Genomic DNA, 22,389 nt, shown 5'->3' with positions numbered 1-22,389 from the left:
CACCCTTTTTTTACTAACTTGATCAAACCATCTCACACTCCATATTGTCCTCACACTTTTCATTTCCAACGCATCCACCCTCCTCTACATCCTCATCTATAACCCATGCTGTGCATCCATATAACATTGTTGGAACTACTGTTCCTTCAAGCATACCCATTTTTGCCTTCCCAGAGAATGACCTCTCTTTTCCACACATTCTTCAGTGCTCTCAGAACCATCGCCCTCTCACCCACTCTATGACTTGCTTTTACTTCCATTTTTCCGTTTGCTACTCCCAAATATCTGAAGCACTTCACCTCCTCCAGTTTCTATCCAGTCCAACTCATATCTCATTTAACTTGTCCCACTACCTTGCTAAACTTAAAAACCATGCTTTTTATGCACATTTACTTTTAAATATCTCCTTTCAGACACTCTCCCAAACTCAGTCACCAAGGTTTTCCAGTTTCTCACTTGTAATCAGCAAACAACAAATGAATCACCTCCCATGCCCCTCATCCCATACAAACTGCTTACTCGCCCCTTTCCCCAAGATTCTTTCATTTATCTCTTTCACCACCCCATCCATAAACAAATTGAATAGCCTTGGTGACATCACACACCCCTGCCACAAACCAACCTTCCCTTGGAACCACTCACTCTCCTCTTTTTCTATTCATACACATGCCTTACACTCTTGATGAAAATTTCTCATTGCTTCTAGTAGCTCTCCTCCCACACCATACATTCTTAAAACTATCCACAAGGCATTTCTATCAACTTTACCATATGATTTCCCCAGATCCTGAATTCCATTCCTTTACCATCCCATACATTTTCTAATGTTCAAACTACAGAGTTATGTTTGTTATGACCATCTATAGATAGATAAAGAGACACGACAAACAGCTCTGTAGTGTGAACAGTCTATCTATCTATCTATATCACTGTTGCGTGTTCCCCAATTGGAACTCTTTCAAGTAGGTGGCCATGGCAATAGAGTCTCCATAACTAGTGAAATCCAATGATGCCTCTTAGCCTTTATGCCTAACCCTTAACAGGCCACTGGCAGAGGACATCTCTAGCACAGTGTTTGCAGAGGCTCCTATCTTCATAGATTCCCAATTAGTGATTGGGACGTGCAGGAAGGTCTAACTACTTTCTAATATTTGTGCTTCTCTTTTGGAGTTACAAAACTACTCAAAAGGGGTGTTTGTCGGTAAGTGACCTACTCTACATGTTGATAGTGAAAGAAGTGTTTAATTGAAGTAAGATCGTATGGACACAATAAGAGGAAGATTCAGATCAGACTGCTGATAGCATAGGTAGAAGTAAGTGGAGAGGTGGCAGTAAGATGATGGTTCGATATATGACCTTACCGAACCGAAGCACAATGACCTCCCAGCACCGCTCAACCTTCCAGTACGGCCTGTCAGACAGGAGCAATGGGCAACCCCGCCAAGGCATCCATCGCCCGCCCGACAACCCGTCCTCAGGAACTGGTACCTGCCTGGGAGCCACGGGAGAACAGCCTAGTCCCGCACACCCTAAGCCAACAAGGGGGAGATGACCTTTAACCTGCCCGGCGGCCGACACCAGATGGACAAGGCAGGCCCGATTATTACCCTGTGCTCTTGGACCACATTCAGTAGAGGGAATGTGTCCAGGTTAGGGCTTTGACTGTGCACACCTCCAGGTCCCGGTGTATCAGCCCTAACCCAATGAGAGCACTCGCACTTTCTTGGCACCATGCACCTCGCCAGTTGACTGTGGCAGATGTTAAGTGCACGGTGTCTTTACCGGTTAGATCCCGTACGCCCTGTAGGACTTCCGGGGTGCCGTAGTAGCTGCACTTATGTTGGTGTGCAGCTGAAAGTGCGAGGTGGACTCCAGAAACCTGGGTATCAATTACCCAGGCCTCTGTACCTTTGGAAGCCACGATGTTCGGCTTCCGAAAGGACCCTGCAACAGGAATGCGAGGCTCACAGACCACTTGGTACCCCCTCTGCCTCAGCCGTCCAGCCAAATAGGCATTGATGTTGTCATGCCTTCTGACTCGACCCCCATGGGTACGAGGACACATCTGTGCGATGTGTCCAAGTGTCCCAGGTTTGCGACAGGTGTCACAGAGGCCGTTGATCTCAGGCCGGCCTCTGGACGCCCTGGCTGGGGTTCTTACTGACTACTTCTGCCTAATGCTCATACCTACTACTTCTATGCAATGTTCTTACCTAATGCTCCTACCTAAATGTTCCTACCTACTACTTCTGTCCACTGTTCCTACCATTTTGCCAAAAGGCAGTGCTAGCATATAGTACTCATCACAGGAAAATCTAGAGTTACGAAGAATGAGCTGTGTGAATTAAGCGTTGTCAAATGTTATGCATAAGGAGAAATTGCATGTTTGTGGATAGAATGCCAGTAGTCCATGTGTGGATGAGGCAGACAGTAAGGACAGCTACCTGGGTCAGGAGAGTGCAGCTTGACAACCACTTTTTTTTTTCTTTGAAGTGCTGACTCAATGCAACCGTCACTAACCCTCCCATACCCAGGTGGTTAGTACTGGTAATAGTAGTGGTTGGCTGCTTTACCATGTACCTACCTGTAGTAGTTTGAACACTCACCTTTATCCCCTTTGCCTTTATACAGTGGCACTATAAATGCATTCTGCCAATCCTCAGGCACCTCACCTTATGTACAGTGAAAAATCCCAACACTCCAGTCGATATCACAGTCACCCCCGTTCTTAAGAAACTGAACTGCAGTACCATCCACTCTGTTGCCTCGCCACATTTCACCTTAAGTAAAGTTTTCATCACCTCTTCTTTCTTTACCAAACTACTCTCCTTAACTTTCATTTTGCAACCATCCCAACCCAAACACCTTACATATGCTAATGTATCATCATACACATTCAACTGTCTTTCAGAATACTCACTCCTCCTCATTTCATTACTACCTGTTACTACTGCCCCATTTGCCTGCTTTGCTGATGTTCTCATATGTTCTTTTTTGTTCACATTATCAAACTCCTTTTGAAACATTATACTCCCTGAAGTTTGCTGGTATTTGCTTACCCCACTCTCATTTGTCCTCTTTTCCAACCTCTGCACCTTCCTCTTTACCTCATCCTGCTTTCTCTAATACATTTCCCAATCATTTGCACTCCCTCCTGCAAGTTTTGCTCATATACCTCTCTCTTTTCTTTCCCCAGCAACTCTGTCATTTTACCACTCATGACCCTTTCTGATCTGCCCAACTCCCACTTTGCACATGCCACACACACACGCACATACCTGTAGAATGAAACAAAGATGCTACCACTACAGACCAACCTGAACAAACTTAGCTTTCAGTATTGTGCAGTAGTATTAGACCCTTCCCACCCACACTGCTCCATAACTAACTACCAGCTCCCAAATATAAATAAATAGCTTACCCCTGCCTCACACTAAAGCACCCTCTACTCACAGTTCCCCAACACCAACAAATGTAACACTGACAAAACACATTCATATTGAAATAACCGGTCGAGCACTGTACATCCACCCTCCAAATTCAGTCAAAAACTCTAAGTGACTTGATGCACACCCATCCAAAACCACACTTCCTATACAGACACAAGTCACACTCTTCTGTCTACAGCTCTGGACATCATTCATCTCTTCAACACTTCAAACCCTTCCTATTTTATGACCTGTGATCTCTACTGGTGGACAGGAGCCTCATAAGGGTCGAAAGGACTCCTAGGGAAGGAAGTAAGAATATACTAACTTTAAGCTTTTGCTTGTTTAATATTATGATATAGACATTATGCAGCAACATACATACCTGTGTTCAGAAAGTTAAATGAAAATTATTATTTCTTATATTTTTATCTATCTGTTTTTTTTCTTTCATATTTTCATCTATCTACTTTTTCTTCCACAGACAAAAAGGTCTGAAACTGCCTGGCAGTGGATCTTTGGCTGATCTTAGGGCTGCTGTACAGGTGAAAGAGCCACAAGATCTATGTCACTTCCTGAGAGGTTTTCAAATATTTTTTCCAGCCATAGTGTAAGTTAGTAATTTAATTTGTTTTAGTTTTTACTCTGTATTCATGTACCATTAAATGATTAATAGGATTCATGTTAGGATATTCTATAGCCTTTGAAATTTGTGATTCTTACTGATAATCAAGATCTTTGGAAGTTGCTGTGAATAATATGTTCCTCGCTTAGTGGAACTACTTTGCATGGTTTACTGAATGCATAAACTTTTGTCCTAAATTCTCTCAGTAGTGTGAAGATTCCAGATCTGTTGATAATGTTTTTATCATTATCCTATAAAGATTTAGTCTGATATGCTTGATATACTTCAGGGGTGATCTTGCTGTCATAGAAAGAATAGCTTATGAATTTGTAGAAGACCAAGCTAGGGAATCTGTTGCCTACTGTGAAGCCAGATTCAGCCCTCACCTCCTCCTTCCAAATCAAGACACTCAACCCAACTTCTTACAGAATGAAGGAGGAACACGAATAAATGGCTCTGTAGATGGAATTACTGAAAGTGAGTATTTGAGTTTAACTCAAGATAAATTTTCATGCTTTGTGTAATAGATTATCATTTTTGCTAACTATAAATGTGGTGAACTTGATATCAGAGAAAATATAATGTTACGTAGGTTCATTCATAAGGCAATAGAAATGCTTCTCAGAAAAGATTAAATATCTTACTCATTTATGTGTGTTTACTGAAATAAGACATTAATTTGTAGTGCATTAATGAACATTGCTAAAAATATAGTAGAGTGGATTTTAGTGAGAAATTACTGAGAGCATAATGTTATGTAAGTTTGAATACTTAACTCTCTTATTTGTGTATGGTGTGTTTGTCTTGAAATGAAATATTAGTTTGTACAATATATTTTCATGAATAGCTAGATTTATGGTAGAGTCATTATCAGTGAGAGATTTATCAGCCTTTTTAGACTAGTGGACATTTTCCTCTCTCCTTCCCAAGTTGGTAGGGTCCATGGTGCATGCTTTCCACTCATACCTGTAGAGGGTTTGAAGTGGTTAAAACACAATATTACAGTGCAAAAAAATGTGGGTCATATCACCACCACTTACTTAAATGAGTTAGACTGCCTGTTCAGGCAGACGCTACCACTTCCTAGTGAATGATAATTCATTATCAAGAAAATAATTGATTTTCCAGTGTCTGCATTATTCTATGCACTTTTTTGTGATCTTGTATATGTGACATACAGTGAATTGCACTCACGAAGCTGGCCACTTCAACCAGTCAGGACTATAGGTCTTAAAATGTTGTGATGTGTGTGTGTGTGTGTGTGTGTCTTATATGCAGAGGGTGCAGGGTAATTGATAAGTTGTTCATTATATTCTGTATGGTAGTAACATCATTGGCATGAAGGGTCTTTGGCTATGATGAAACATTGTTTGTAGTGCTTTATCTGTTGGTTGATGTCCAGAACATAGATAGGAGAGTGCGAATCATATTTGTATGGGGAATGTTGTTTCTAGTGGTGTATGTCAGATGGGTTGGAGTCTAAAACTAAGTTGGGAGGTCTGCTGTTAGTGCTTGTTACATTATTTGTGTATGTGTTTTTTCAGGGTTATATTTGTTAGGGATTGGGGATCTATGAGTAGAGTTCACTGAAGTGTGAGGCAGGAGTTAAAATTTTTTCTTTTCTACTTTGATTCTGGTCTTCCATCCAGTCATTGTAAGTTGTTCATCCCTTCACTCCTTTTCGTGCAAATCTTTTTAGCTGTTGATATAGTGGACAACAGTGAACTTATCATAATCTTATCTTTGTTCATATAAATAATCTCCATAGCAGAGTGAACAAGGCCATGGACTTGGATATAGCCATAAGTTTTTGCCTCATCCAGTTGCTAGAGCACCTCTATTAAACTTCAAGAGAGGTAGCTTCACATACTTAAACTAGCACCAGTACTCCCCAGTATTCTGGTACCTGTTTTACTTTTTGAAAATTCACCTGTACTCTGGTACCTGTTTTACATTTTGAAAATATGTTGGATGGATACACTTATTTTGTTGGATGACCAATCCAAAAAAAAATTGAGGTAACCTGCACCAGCGGCACTGCGGGGAAGCAGGAAAATGTAGTTGTGCTAATCAGACATGGACAGTGGGATTTTAATCTTGAATATTTTCCTCTGCAGTCATTATGAAATATGTGGAGTAAAAAATCTTAAATCCCCTCTTTGATTATTTTATTATAAAAAGAAGAGAATATGGTATTTTATATGATGAATTAGAAAAATGAAAACTAAAATTTTTTTCAACACTTTTCTTTGATACAAAAACAATGGTAAATATAGAAAGCATTTCAAGGATTTTTAGGTCATCATGTATTTCATAATGAAGAAGAGCAAACTAAGATTCATCTCCCACAACCATTACTGAAATGAATTATTATCAGTATTACCCTAGAAGCCCTGTTATCAGTATTACACTAGAAGCCCTATTACCAGTATTACACCAGAAGCCCATTCTAGTATTTATACTAATGGTACTGCCATTTTCATGAATGTCTGCAGTTGGTATGTAAGCAAAAGTAAGGTTATGCATTTCACTATGTGATACTTATGTTTGTTGATATATTGTTTCACGGTATCCAAAGTATTTTGATGCTTGCAAGTTAGGTGGTTCTCAATAATGTGGCACATTAAGATTATGACCTGAATGTAAACTTGGCTTCCCTTGAGAGGAAACCATCGTATTAGGAGGGAAAGGAGTACAGCATTTTTGAGAATCTTCCCACCCAACAAGAGCCCATCTTCACAGTCGAACACAACCTAAATGATGCAGAATTCTTATAAAATAGGTCCTGGGGTTACCTAACCGTTTCACTAGAGTAAATTGATAATTTTTGTTTTTCATTTATTCCAGGTCATTCCGTTAGTAATGATGAGGTTGATGTGGATTCTATTTTAAATGCTGTACTGAAAGGTCTGGCACGTGGAGAGGAGGATTTTGGTACCAAAGTTCGAATAATTCTGTGCTGCATTCGTGGCCTTTCAAGTAAGTTTTTTCTATATTTTGTTCTGTGTGCATGTTTGATATGACCATTGCCCTTTTGTAAGCCAAATTTATGCTGGAAATCTTGAATGAAAGAAACTAAAACACAGACAATTTTTGATGATACAAGTGCCAGTGATCTTAGATTGTCCACCATGGGTCACAGATGTCTCACTGCAAGTTTTCTGCTTGAATTATAATGTGAACTGAAGCAGTATTCTGTGTTACTGTGATTATTGCTTACAGGGAACAAATAAGTCCTATTAAGTTGGTTAGAATGTCTTACGGTCTGTCAACTGCCAAGGTCATTAAGGCTTCTCATTGTCAAGCTATCCTCACCAACTGAAATTATCTGACACCTTCTTCACGTGTTAAGGACAATTCTAAGACCATGTTCACTTCCATTATACATGTGGCCCATCCTGATTAAAGGACAAGGGATGGCAAAGTCATCAGTGGTTACATGGAAAGCACATAAAATGCTCTTGTTATTATAGAAATAAGATAAGAGAGCTTCTTTTGACTGATTTGCCATTTCTTCTCTCAGTAGCTTAACTTAAAGTGACCAGAGAGTGTGACTTTTTGAAAATGAAGCTATCAAGAAACATAAAGAAATATTTGCTAACTTTTTGGGTCGTGTGTATTTATTATAAGCTTGATTATATAAGTGGGTGACTCATATATTGAGATGTAATTTTCACTTGGGTTTTGGTTTTTGTTATCACTGACCGCTTTTTGGTGTTCTTAGGAGTCCATGTGGTCAGAGCAAAAATGAAGTATTGTTTTCTTTGTCTCTTATTGGCAATAAGCTAATATTTGAAGTAAGATATGTTGTTCATGGGAAGGACAGATAACAGGAGACCTGATTATCCATGATGAGGTTACCTGCTGGAGAATGTATCATTATTGTAAGTTGCTGATCTCTAAAGTCAGAGCCATAAAGCAGAGGGTACCTTCCCACCCATCACATCATTTGGCACAACAGCCAGCAGAAAAAATGGTTAATGGTGTTCTTACAAGTGTATGTGGTCGGAGCAAAAATGAAGTATTGTTTTCTTTGAATTTTGTTGGCAATAAGGCAATATTTGAATTAAAATTTGTTGTTTATGGAAAGGACAGATAACAGGAGACCTAATTATCAATGATGAGGTTACCTGCTGGAGGACATATCAATATTGTAAGGTGCTGATCTCTAAAGTCAGGGCCATAAGGCAGAGAGCACCTTCTCACCCACTACTTCATTTGGCACAACAACCAGCAGAAAAAAATGGCTAAAAGGAACACCATGTCATATGGAGAGAGTATACTTAGAAACTTTATAAGAGGGTGTAAATGGAAAAATACCTAAGTTAATAATGCATTGAGTTAAACAGGAAGAATGATTGGTTTATGTTTTCCCTTTTTGAACTGGCTTTAAAAAGTATTTGTTTAGCTGTAAGTTAACCATTTTGCTGCAGTACTGACCTTCATTTATCTAATATTTTGTTGTGGATTCTGACTTCCGTCCACTCTTTATCATTCAAGACTGGTGCCTTTAAGATCACACTAATTTGATTTGCAAGAAAGTCTCTAACTCACATGAAAGAAAAAGAAAGAACCTGTGTGCTTAGTTACCATGGAGATATCAAAAGGATGAACATGACATCACATTGCTGCAGCAGGGAAGTTAATGCCTTAAAAGTTCATATGGAGTGTTTTCAGGGTTTCTTGCTAAGTAAACTTTGGTATTATATGAACTGATGTGCAATAACATAATTGCTGAAAAGTGCTTCCACAAACAAAAGTGTATTGATGTAATAGAAATGAGGAAAATTCAGTAGCGTTAGCACAGATTGGTTGATGTCGTGTTCTATGGTGCCTTACATTGGCAGCATATTCAATTAGAATTAATGATCTAACAAAGTTCTACATTTTTGTAATTATGGAGAAGTACTCTGGGCACTGCTACAGTAAAGATAGAAATATTTCATTTATATTATTAGTGTTGTCCAGCCACATAGAGGGAAGTGGCTGGTCACTACATTACAGTATTTTATGTTCTCTTCATTGTGTCTGATGTGTTAAAAAAAAAATCATGAATCCCCTGCATCTGCCTTAAGGCAGTGGCATCCCATGCATAGTTACGAGAGGCTACAACCTGATTATTTTCTTTTGTCAGTCTTTGTGCAAATATCAAGAAGTCCTGTTTGATGTTTAAGCCTTCTCATGATGTAATGATTGGTGTTGTGACTTTTTGCAAAATTGGATATTAATGATGGAAACCCTTAGTAATAATTACATGTGTAATTACATAATTACATATGATAATTGTTTATTCATTTTTTTGTATAATAAAGTTTTTTGTAAAAAATAGGTAGGATTATATAAATAGATATGTGCTCAGTGAAAACAGAAAGTTTAGGATAAATGTTTAAGCCTTTTCATGATGTAATTATTTGTGGTGTGACTTTTTGCAAAATTGGATATTAATGATGGAAACCCTTAGTAATAGTTACATATGTAATTACATGATTACATATGATGATTATTTATTCAGTCTTTTTTGTATAATACAGTTTTGTGTAGAAAATAGGTAAGATTATAGAAATAGATATGTGCTCAATGAAAACAGAAAGTTAGGATAAATTCACATCAAAGAAGTGATATAAAGTGTGTATTATGCTTAGTTATCTATACATGAATGTGTAGCATTGGGATATGATGCTGGTGAAAAAAGTCATATTATCATACACTGGCTGCCCTCATGCCTCACCATTGTCCATTCAAACCCCACCACACCAATATACTACTTTCTACTTATGTTAGTATACTATAGTCTGCTTACCCATGAGCTGTACATGGCTAAATTTAGTTTTGTGCCGTTTAGTTTTCATTCTGTATAGATAAGAATGCTTTTCCACAACTTGAAAAAAATGGGGTCATTCAGGAGAGGACAGAAAACTCTTTTGAGAGGTTAAAGGGTTAAGTTATATTGCCTGGTAGGGAATATTAGGTGAGGCATGCTTGGTGAGGTTTTTATAGGTTTTGCTGCATCAAAGAATTACTTTAGCTATTTTCACATTTTTTAATCCCTCATTTTCTCTTATCTTTATAATTCTGTGTAGTATTTATTTTTGTTTACTGATAGGGTATTAGTGTAATATGTATTAGTGTAGTCCATCAAGTGAAAAATTGCCCTCTCGTTATGGCCTCATTATTACACCTTTTAGGGGTACAACAGAAGGGGGAGGCAGTACTTAACCCTGTCAGGGCAATAGTAGTTTATCAGATATAGACAAACACTTGAGGTGAGCTGGGTTTTTAATTCTCCAGACAGTTAGGGGGCCCTGCTGCCTCTGGGAAACACTGTGCTGGAGTTGTCCTCTGCCAGTGGCCTGTAAAGGGTGATGCACAAAAGGCAGAGAAGTGGCATTGGAGTCTACCAGTTATGCTGGGACGAGCGATTGAGGGCGATGGCTTTAGATGTAAATGGGATGACTGGTGGGAGTATGAGGAGGGAGCTAGTGGAGAAATTTAAAAGTTATGGTGTGTATGTGCTGGGAATCCTTGTGCAGGGTGTATGGAGTGAAAATGGAAATGATGAATGTAAGTTATAGGAGGGCATGGAAGGAGTGGTATGGATGGAAATGAATGAAAATTATCAGGCAAGAGGGAAAGAAGGATGTGCAGTTGTGCTACCACCAAAAGCATGGGAGAGTGTTAAAGAGCATAGATGGAATAGATCAAGCAAGAATAGTGTGGGTGAAGGGAAGGATTGGAATTGTGAAGTGTGCATGGATATGTGTATATTCACCTATGAGTATGAAGACTGTGTAGTTAAGGATGAAATGAAGCATTTCTAGAGTGATTTGAATGACTCTGTAAAGGTTTTGAGATATAGATGTGAAGGTGGGATGTGGTGAAATTGGTGAGATGAAATTGGTAAATGGAAAATGCCTGGAGTAAATGAGAATGGAATCTATCTTGTGAATGTCTGTGCTGAGATTTTATCCCTTGCAAACACCTTTTTTCAGCACAAGATGATCCATGGGTATACATGGATGAGAAATAGTGGAAGAGAACAATAGGGCTTGATTGACTAAATGGCAGTGGATGAAAGCCTGTACTAAATGTTAGAGTTGTGAGAGGATTCTTTGGAGACCCTGACAATGTCACAGTTCTTGTGGGATTGAAGATCAGGGAGAAGTGGAGGTATGGTGTAAGGGAGACTGGACAAGGTCGTGAGATATAAGAATGAAAAGGGAAATGTATGGTGGATGCATGAAATCAGAAATGATGTGGAAGAGAAAAAGACTTATGGTAGACTGCTCGAAAGGAATGTACTAGTGGTAGGTCAACAAAGAAGGAGGGAAGAATATGAGACGTATAAGTAGAATGTTTAAGAAGCTGATGGAGGAAAGAAAAAAAAGTAGATGAAGATTTTTAGAAGAAAGTTGAGAGAAAAGTTTATGAAAATATGAAATTAGGCAACTGGCATGGATGGGATCATGGCTGAAATGCTGAAGTATGGAAGAGAAAGTGTAATAGAGTGGATGCACTTGATATGTAATGTAGCATGGAAGCAGAAGGTTGTACCTGAGGATTGGGTGAAAGCTAATATTGTTCCTTCATTCAAAGGAAAAGGTGCCAAGGATGTATGTAGCAGTTATATGGGAATAAGACTGTTGATTATACCACGAAAAAGTATATGCAAGAGTGTTGATTGATTGAGTGATGGAAGTGACTGAATGCAGAATAAGTGAAAAGCAATGGGATTTTAGGAAAGGCAAGGGATATGTGGATCAGATTTTTGTGGTGAAAATTACTGTAGAAAGGTTCCTAGTAGAAGGTAAGAAGCTGTATGTAGGTTTTATGGATCTGGAGAAAGCATATGACAGAGTCAAGCAGAATGTGTTAAGGATATATAGAGTAGGGAGACGACTGTTGGATGGTATGTGTAAGAGTGGATGAAAAGCAAGTTTTGGTATACATGTGGGTGTGAGTTAGGGCTGTGTGATGTCACCTTGGCTTTTTAACGTATATATGGATGGAGTGATAAGAGAGGTGAAAGCAAAACTAGGGGAAGAGGGTGCAGAGATGGAGTGTGGTGATGAGGTATAGTGTTTAGTGACAACTCTGTTTGCAAGTGATACTATATTGTTTGCTGAAAGTGAAGAGGAGTTGCAGAAGTTTGTAAGTGTGTTTTATGATGTGTGTAAGCATAGGTGATTGAAGGTAAGTGGAAGTAAAAGTAAAGTTATGGTGTTTGACAAGAAGCAGAATGAAATTATAAATTTAACAAAATACTAGAGTGAAAGAAGAAAGTATACTAAACTTTGTTATAGATATGGTGGGAGAGAGACTGGAAGAGGTGAGAGAATTTAAGTATTTAGGGGCCATCTTTGGTAAGTGTGGTGATATGGGAGGAAAGATAAGGGAGACAGCAGAACAAGGTAGAAGAGTTATATGGTCCCTTAATAGAATAATGAATGGTATAGGTGTTAGTATGGAATTGAAGAAAGGATTAAAAGACAGCATACTCCTCCCAACCCTGACTTATGCAGCCAAAACATGGACATGGAATGAACCAGAAAGTTCAAGATACCAGGCAGTAGAAATGAGCTATTTGAGTAGAGCATGTTGTATGACAAGATGAAATGAACAAAGAAATGAGGGAATGTATGAGAGATCTTGCATGGCAGGGAATGAATTATGGAGTGGAAGAGTGGGTGAAATGTTATACTTTGAGGTTGTTTGGGCACAAGGAAAGAATGCAAGATGGGAAGTTTACAAGGAGAGTGTATGATAGCACAATTCAAGGGGTTGATGTCAGAGGAAGACCACCTGTGACGTGGGGAAATAGTGTAAATGCTGGAAGAATGTGTGGAATGGTGTATGCGAGGGAGGCATGTAAGGAAGGGATAAATGGAGGCTTTTGTGCCCTGGCCACCCCTTTAATGGGAGTTCCCTGAGGGAATGAGCATCAGAGATACAGGTAGATAGATGAGGTTGTACATTTTTCCCTGCTACTGATTGGAGCACATGTTTGAAATTGTAGGAACCCTGTAGAAATGGCCTAGAGGATATATGAATTGAGGAAAATTGCTTCTTTGGTAAATGTATTCAGACTCACAGAGCAGGCTGAGGATGAAATTAGCATACTTTGACACCTAAATTTAAGGTAAACCTTGGCTGTTTGGGAAGGGTAAGTGAGGTTTTCATAGGTTCTGATGATTCATCAAAATATTTCACTGACTCACTTTATTTACACTACAGCTATTCCTGGGCTTCATAGCTGTCATCATAGAATAGAGAACAGTCTTTCAAATCATGCCATGCAACTACAATTTTCATCAGATTAAACTACCTTTGTGAACAATATCTTAAGTATTCTAAAGCTAATATAGTGGTGGAGCGACACTGTAACTTTACTATAACATCTTTAGTGCAGCTCCACTTGTGGGATTCTAATCATTATTGCATGAGTAATTGTGACACCGTCATTATCTTCACAGTCCTAACAACTTTCTTTTAAAGTTATCATAATATTACCACATGAAATGGAAAATCACTTTTAATGTGTTGGTACTGTCTTTCAAATTATGAATTAATAATGCCTGTCTTCTGAATTAGATCACTTAATATGTATTATAAATGGAAGTGTTTATTATACCTCAATAGTGGTTTCTCTGGAAAATATGTTTGAGAACAATATTGATATCTACATGTAATTTTAGAGAGAATTAACGTTACTAGATGTTTCTAACAGAATGGTCATGGGATGTTCTTCGTTTATGTGAAGAATATTCTAACAGAGGAGTCGTTGGCATTGATCTTGCTGGTGACGAAGGTCATAGTAAAGAAGGTAAGGAATCAAAAGTCAAATCCATCAACTATTGAAAACATTCTTATTTTACGAAGTTATGGAATTCTGTCTCACAATTGCTTGTGTTATTTTCAGTTAATGAAATTTTACTCATTGTTCATTTGTTCATGTGTATGCCCAATTATTTCCGATAACCATTTGTAATTGTAAAAAATCTGGTTCTCACTTTTGGTAGGGAAAGGTCTCTCATTAGAAGTTGATTTTCATGCCTTTTTTATGATAAAAGAATTTTATGCTGTTTTTGAAGATGCATCAAAAACTTTAACATACAGGCAGTAGTGTATTAAGGATTGTTGGACCCTGGAACCCAAATATTCTTATCCTCTATCCTAGCAGATCTTTGAAAAATATCATGAAACCATATATGAAAAATATAATGAAACCATGTATAGAATATAGTAAAGGTAGCTGTATTTATGTAATCCAAGTGCCCATCTTCACTTTGAACCACTCACCTTCCTTTCTACCAACTCGCACATACGAGTTACTGCTTTGATAAAATCTCTTTACTGCTTCTTTGAGCTTCCCTTCCACACCATATATATATAATACCTTCCATAGAGCATCTCCATCAACCCATCAACTATACATTCTCCAGATCCAAAAATGCCATGTACAAGTCCTTATGTTTCTCTAATTCTTTCTCACACACATTTATCATAGCATATTCCTGATCCACATTGTTCTTCCCCCAATCTGATGCTGTGTGCATGTCACCACTGTCTAAGTCATCACTTTTCGATACAATTTAACAGGTACAAGCAAACTTGTATCTCTGTATTTTGAATACTCACTTTAACCATTTACTTTTATACAACAGCACTAGACAGGCATTCTGCTAATCCTCATGCACCTAACCATGATCCATATAAACAATGAAAATAGTAACTGACCAATCAACAACACAGTCACCTCCCTTCTGAAAAAATTCAACTGCAGTACCATTTACTCCAGCCACCTTGCCCCATTTTATCTAATGTAAGGCTCTCTTTACCTCATCTCTTCACCACATCACTTTTCATGACTCTCACTTTGTATATGTCCCTGACACAAACTCCCTACCTTTAAAAAGCCACACTATTATGAGACACACTCTATGTCCTTCAAAGTACGTACATATTGCATCTCTTCTTCACTTCATCTCTGTCTGTTACCAATATTCCACTTGTTCCCTTCACTGATGTTCTAATTTGTTCTCCTTGTTTTTCTCATACCATTAACCTTCTTCCAAAAGGGTATTCCTAGTTTTCAGACCCTGCACCTTTCTTTTGACCTCGTGCCACTTTCTCTTTTACATCTCCCACTCACTTGAGTTCCTTTCAAGTAAACATTACCCTTTCACCTATCTTTTCTCTTTCTCTAGGAACTTAACATTGTCATCCCACTACTCACTACTCTTCCTCACTACCCACCTTCCACATGCCACACATGTCTCATGCATGTCAGCACTGTTTTCCAAAACATCTCCCATTGCTCACCCACTCCCCAAGTTTCATTTATATTCACCTTTTGCCATTCTACACTTGGTCTCTCATGGGATCACTCTGTACAAGCCTCTTTTTCAAGCTCATTTACTGTTACCTCCTTTTCATCCATATCCTTTCTTCTTTGCTAAAAGCTTCCACAAATCTCCATCTTTGCCTCCACTAGTAATGATTAGACATCCTACTAGCTTTCAAACTAGGTATTCCCATTTCCTGGTCCTTCTTCCGTACACAATCTATTCATCATTTCCATTTACATCACTTGATACCCCATGGCCCCTAATGATACCTTCAACTGCCACATTACCCACTTTTGCATTGAAATCACCAGTCACTAATACCAGATCCCTTGCATCAAAACCTCTGACAATTTTTTTCACACCTCATGAAACTCTGCCTCACCTGCCTGGTCTTCCACCCTCTCAAAAGCAAATATAATGGAGCTGCAAACCATACAATATAGTGTACTCAGAATAATCATTGGCTGCCAAGCAACCAAAGACACTCAATACCTTCACAGTGAAAGAAAGCTCCTCACAATAGAGGCCCACCTCAACATGCTCAGCACCCAATGCTATGCAACAGTGCTAGACTCCTCCCATCCAGACCACTTCATAGCAAACCACCAACCCCCAAGTAGAAATAAAAAGCCCTGCCTCACAATTCAGTAACCTCTACTCAAAGATACTCCCACCCTGAACAAATACAACACTGACAAAACAGATACACTTTGAAACAACCTGACAAGCACTAAACAGCTGGCCTCCCAAGTCAGTGCTAAATTCCAACCCCCAGACATACACCCATCAGAAATCATACTCCCCAGACAAACATGAGCCATTCTTTGCTGCTTATGCTTTGGATATTTCCCATCACTTCAACAATAAAAATGCAGTTTCAGTATATCATAAGACCCTTCATGCTCACGATACATCTACCATAAAGAAGACACTGTGCAGATGATACTCAATAGCCCTGTACTCTCTGCACATAGACGCATACACAGCACCACAACAGCACCCTATCATTACTTACTCGATCTAACCACCTCACACCACATACTGTCCTCAAACATCTCATTTCCAACACATCCACCCTCCTCCGCACAACCCTATCTATAGCTCATGCCTTGTAACCATATAACATTGTTGGAATCACTATTCCTTCAAACATACCTATTTTTGCTTTCCGAGATAATGTTCTTGCTTTCCACACATTTTTTTCAATGCTCCAGAACTTTTGCCCCCTCCCCGGTCGCTCAATCTTTTTCACTCCATCCTTCCACCTCCAATGTGGTCTCCCACTTCTCCTAGTTCCCTCCACCTCTGACACATATAGATGGGGTTGTTAGGGAGGTGAATGCAAGAGTTTTGGAGAGAGGGGCAAGTATGCAGTCTGTTGCGGATGAGAGGGCTTGGGAAATGAGTCAATTGTTCGATGATGATACAGCACTGGCAGCTGATTCGGGTGAGAAACTGCAGAAGCTGGTGACTGAGTTTGGTAAAGCATGTGAAAGAAGAAAGCTAAGAGTAAATATGAATAAAAGCAAGGTTATTAGGTACAGTAGGGCTGAGGGACAAGTCAATTGGGAGGTAAGTTTGAATGGAGAAAAACTGGAGGAAGTGAAGTCTTTTAGATATCTGGGAGTGGATTTGGCTGTGGATGGAACTATGGAAGCAAAAGTAAGTCACAGGATGGGGGAGGGGGCGAAGGTTCTGGGAGCGTTGAAGAATGTGTGGAAGGTGAGAATATTATCTTGAACAAAAATGGGTATATTTGAAGGAATAGTGGTTCCAACAATGTTATATGGTTGCGAGGCATGGGCTATAGATGGGGTTGTGCAGAGGAGGGTGGATGTGTTGGAAATGAGATGTTTGTGGACAATATCTGGTGTCAGGTGGTTTGATCAAATATGTAAGGGAAGGGTAAGAGAGATGTGTGGAAATAAATAGAGTATGGTCAAGAGAGCAGAAGGGGGTGTGTTGAAATGTTTTGGACATATGGAGAGAATGAGTGAGGAAAGATTGATAAAGAGGATATATGTGTCAGCGGCGGAGGGAAGGAGAAGCGGGAGACCAAATTTGGGATGGAGTGAAAAAGATTTTAAGCGCTCAGGGCCTGGACATACAGGAGGGTGAGAGGCATGCAAGGAATAGAGTGAATTGGAATGAGGAGAAGCGAAGACCAAATTAGAGGTAGAAGAATGGAGTGAAAAAGATTTTGAGCGCTCAGGGCCTGAACATACAGGAGGGTGAGAGGTGTGCAAGGAATAGAGTGTATTGGAATGATATGTTATACCAGGGTCAACATGCTGTCAGTGGACTGAACCAGGGCATGTGAAGCGTTTGGAGGAAGCTTACAATATGGTCGATAGAGATGCCTTACATCTGTCACTATATCATCAAACACATTCAACAGTCCTTCAAAATACTGTCTCCATCTCCTCCTTACTTTATCAGTACCTGTTACCGCTTTCCCTTTTGCCCCCCCTTCACCAATGTTCCAATGTATTCTCTTGTTTTTCGCATATTATTTACTTCCTTCCAAAACATCTTATTCTCCCTAAAGTTTACTGATAATCACTCACCCCAACTCTCATTTGCCCTGTATTTCAGCTCCTGTACCTTCCTCTTGAACTCCTGCTGCTTTCTCTTATACATGCCTCAGTCATTTGCACTCCTTCCCTGTACGTAGGACCAAATTTTTCTCTAGCAACTTTACCAATCACTACCCTTCTAATCTGCCCACCTCTCACCTTTGGCATACCCCATGCATCTCTTGCATATGCCAGCTCTGCTTCCCTAAATAACTCCCATTTCTCACCCACTCCCTGTGCTTCATTTACCCTTATTTTTTGCTGTTCTACACTTAGTATTTCCTGGTATATCTTCATACAAGTCTCTTTTCCAGGCTCGCTTACTCTCATCGATCTCTTCTCATTGACATTATTTCCTCTTTTCCGAAAAACCTTTACAAATCTTCAACCTTGCCTCCACAAAAGAGTGATTAGACCTCCCACCAGCTGCCCCTCTTAGCACATATACGTCCAAAGTCTCTCTGTTACATGCCTATCAATTAATAAGTAATCCAATATTGTCTGCTGACGATTTCTCCTTCTCACATACTTATACTTGTGTATATGTCTGCAGGCTGTCACCATTTCCATCCACAACACAGGATACTCCATACCCCACCACAAGTATACTCTCAACTGCCACATTATTCACCTTCACATTTATATAGCCCATCACTAATACCTGGTCTCTTACATCAAAACTGCTGACACACTCACTCAGCTGCTCCCAAAACACTTACGTTTCATGCTCTTTCTTCTCATGGCCAGGTGTGTAAGCACTAATAATCATCCATCTCTTGCCATCTACTTTCAGTTTTACCCAAGTCAGCTTAGAATTTACTTCCTTATACTGTTTCACACACTCCTACAGCTACTGCTTCAGCAGTACACTACTTCTTCCTAAGCTCTTATCCTATCAACAACCACTGACTTTATTCCTCAAACATTTCCAGACCTGTCTTCTCTTTTACCCTTGAGCTTTGTTTCACTCAGAGCCAAAACATCTGGATTTCTTTTCTCAAACATATTACCTATCTCTCTTCTCAGCTTAATTACACCCACACTCATTTAGACACACCAGTTTGAGCCTTCATGGAGAGAGAGAGAGAGAGAGAGAGAGAGAGAGAGAGAGAGAGAGAGAGAGAGAGAGAGAGAGAGAGAGAGAGAGAGAGAGAGAGAATTATTCCTAAGGATAGAGAAGAACAGAAACTATGTACAGGTACATCACTGAATTTCCGGCAACTGATGGTTCAGCACCTCCTTTATTACGGACTAAATTACATGAGGGAACTTGAAATTACCGCAGCCACCAGACTAGTTTACTGGGTGGCCACAGATGGCATTGTGTGTAGGGCGTGCTTATTTACATTCTTTACCCTGCACTTGTTGGTGGTGATACCGCAATTCTGTGAGATTCTTAGCTTATTTTACTTAAATTTAACCCTAGCTATGGCTTCTAAGACATGTGAGAGTGTCAGTCATGGTGTCAAACATAAACACCAGTCCATATTGATCCAAGATAAAGTAGAACTGTAGAAGAAATGGACCGTGGTGTTTCGGTGTGTAAGCTGTGTGACATCTACAGTATTGGTTCATCTATTGTTTATGATATAAAGGAGCAAAGGGAGAAAATATTGAAATTCTATGCAGACAGCGATTCCGAGAAGCAAATGACGATTAGAAAAACTATGAAAGATGGTAAGAGTACTGAGCACGATCAAATGATGATGGAATGGTTTCGACATTGTCGGAGTGATGGAGTGGACTTGTCAGGTAGCATGATAATGGACCTGACTAAGTTGCTTCATAAAGAACTTAAATTACATCATGAGGGTGACTGTAGTGAAGGATGGTTTCAAAGATTCATGAAGCGTCATGGAATTTCCATGAATAAAGTGTGTGAGAGAAGCAGTCTGCAAACCATGACGGAGCTGCTGAGTATGTGGACGAATTTGCAAAACTCGTAGCTGACGAGTACTTCAGTCCTGAGCAGGTGTATAATGCAGACGAAACTGCATTATTCTGTTGATGTATATGGGAGATGTATGATTAGTGGGTTAAAGGTGTGTTGATGAATTATTATTACATGACCACAGTTGGTCTGGCAAAATGGTTAATCCGACAAGGCTTTGGAACCAAGAGTGCTGGAAAATCGGTGGTGTACCTGTACATATCTTTTGCATGTTTTGGAAGATAATTAATAAAGATAGGGGCAAGGGGCAGGAAGTTCTCCACTTCTCTACTATCACCGAATAAAAGTAGTGTAGAGGAAGCAAGGGCTTTTCCTCAAAGGCTGATTCATATGTTTCATATGCTCTTGATACTACTTTACTATGGCAGGAAAGGTAAGCTGGTACTGCAAAAGCAAAGAATTTATGTCGTCAATCTTTATGATTATATGTACTCAAACCTAAAATTTCAGGTCAGTCTGCTGTGGAAAGCCCAGTGGAATTAGCAGTGTTTGAGGCAGCTAAAGAGAAAGGGATTCATCGCACAATGCATGCTGGAGAAGCTGGACCTGCTAGTTGTGTTAAGCTGGTAATTCAGATTTTGATTTAATTTGATTAATTGTATAAACCCAAAACCCCTTATTTGGAGCTTCTTCAGCTTCAAGGCTGCACTGTAATCAGAAGCAGGGAAAGGATGAATTCTTTGAAATGAAAAAATCCCTACTGAGACTATTTTCTATTGCCCACTGATGATACAACCTCACCAAAGATGGCTATTTAGTCATTGTGTAATCTGAAGCAGGTGGAATATGCTAATTCCACTCAGATTATATAAACCCTGAGCCCCTTTCATGGAGCTCATATAGCTCCTGGCTGCATGACAAGTCATTGCAGGGAAAGGATGTACTCGTTTGGAGTGAGAAGTTTTTTGTCGAGTACTCCTTTTCATCCTTTTACATTGATAAAACCTAAGCAAAGGTGACTCTTCACCTGCAGTGCAACCACATACAAGTGGTGTGTAGCAGCATAATTTAATCTACCGTCTTCAGTGCTGAGGATAGGGTAGCTAGTTTGGTAAGTCAGTTTCTGTTTGCTGATGACATGATGCTGGTGGCATATACAAATGGAAAACTGCAGAAGCTATTTTCTGAGTCTGGAAGAGTGATTGAAAGTAAAAAATTAAGAGTGAATGTGAATAAAAGCAAGGCTATTAGGTTAAGCAGTGGAGAGAGGTAGGTTAGTTGAAGTGAGAGTTTGAAAGGTGAGAACCTTGGGGAAGTGGAGCCTTTAAGTTACCTAGGAATGGACTTGACAGCAAATAAAACCATGAAATGAACCATAGAGTGGGTGGTAGGGCAAAGATGGGTATGATTGATGGCACAATAGTCCCAGTGGAGTTATGTTGTTGTGAAGCAAGGGCTTAGATGAAAAGTATGAAAGAGGGTGATTATATTAGAAATTGATTGAGAACAGTATGTAGTGTGAGGAGGATTGATCAAATAAGGAATGATAGGGTAAGAGAGAGTTGTATTAGTAAAGAAGTGTATGTATGGAGAAACTGAAGTGGGTGTGCTGAAATGGTGTGAACATTTGTAAAGTATAGTTGAGGAGAGGTTGACTAAGAGAGTATACTTATCATAAGTGGAGGATTGGCGGAATGCATGCATAGTGCCATTGCACAAAGGCAGAGGGGATAAAGGTGAGTGTTCAAATTACAGAAGTATAAGTTTGTTGAGTATTCCAGGGAAATTATATGGGAGGGTATTGATTGAGAGGGTAAAGGCATGTACAGAGCATCAGACTGGGGAAGAGCAATGTGGTTTCCGAAGTGGTAGAGGGTGTGTGGATCAGGTGTTTGCTGTGAAGAATGTATGTGAGAAATACTTAGAAAAACAGTTGGATTTGTATGTATTTGTTTAATTTGTTAATGGATGGGGTGGTTAGGGAAATAAATGCAAGAGTTTTGGAGAGAGGGGCAAGTTTGCAGTCTCTTGTGGATGAGAGGGCTTGGGAAGTGAGTCAGTTATTGTTTGCTGATGATACAGCATTAGTGGCTGATTTGGGTGAGAAACTGCAGAGACTGGTGACTGAGTTTGGTAAAGTGTGTGAAAGGAGAAAGTGTAAAGTGAAAGAGTAAATGTGAACATCAGCAAGGTTATTAGGTTCAGTAGGGTTAAGGGACAACTTTATTGGGAGGTAGGTGTGATTGGAGAAAAACTGGAGGAAGTGAAGTGTTTTACATATCTGGGAGTGGATTTGGCAGTTGATGGAACCACGGAAGTGGAAGTGAATCACGGGGTGGGGAAAGGGGCGAAGGTTCTGAGAGTGTTGAAGAATGTGTGGAAGGTGAGAACGTTATCTCGGAAAGCAAAAATGGGTATGTTTGAAGGGATAGTGGTTCCAACAATGTTATATGGGCGATGGATAGGGTGGTGCAGAGGAGAGTGGATGTGTTGGAAATGAGATGTTTGAGGGCAATATGTGGTG

At 39.5% G+C, this 22,389-nt stretch overlaps 1 protein-coding gene across 1 annotated transcript in view; it reads left to right on the top strand.

Moving 5' to 3' along the window:
• Positions 1 to 22,389, top strand: part of LOC139752045 (adenosine deaminase-like) — a 96,681-nt gene that overhangs the window by 58,406 nt on the left and 15,886 nt on the right. Inside the window, exons 3-7 of the mRNA XM_071667860.1 lie at positions 3,913 to 4,038; positions 4,343 to 4,530; positions 6,901 to 7,032; positions 13,778 to 13,873; positions 20,376 to 20,491. Of these exons, the coding sequence (XP_071523961.1) occupies positions 3,913 to 4,038; positions 4,343 to 4,530; positions 6,901 to 7,032; positions 13,778 to 13,873; positions 20,376 to 20,491 (658 nt within the window). The remainder of the gene's footprint in view (positions 1 to 3,912; positions 4,039 to 4,342; positions 4,531 to 6,900; positions 7,033 to 13,777; positions 13,874 to 20,375; positions 20,492 to 22,389) is intronic.

This window comes from Panulirus ornatus, chromosome 12 (genome assembly GCF_036320965.1).
Source record: "Panulirus ornatus isolate Po-2019 chromosome 12, ASM3632096v1, whole genome shotgun sequence".
Taxonomy (NCBI): domain Eukaryota; kingdom Metazoa; phylum Arthropoda; class Malacostraca; order Decapoda; family Palinuridae; genus Panulirus; species Panulirus ornatus.
Note: the sequence above shows the minus strand (reverse complement) of the source record. Positions and strands in the feature narration are given on the sequence as shown.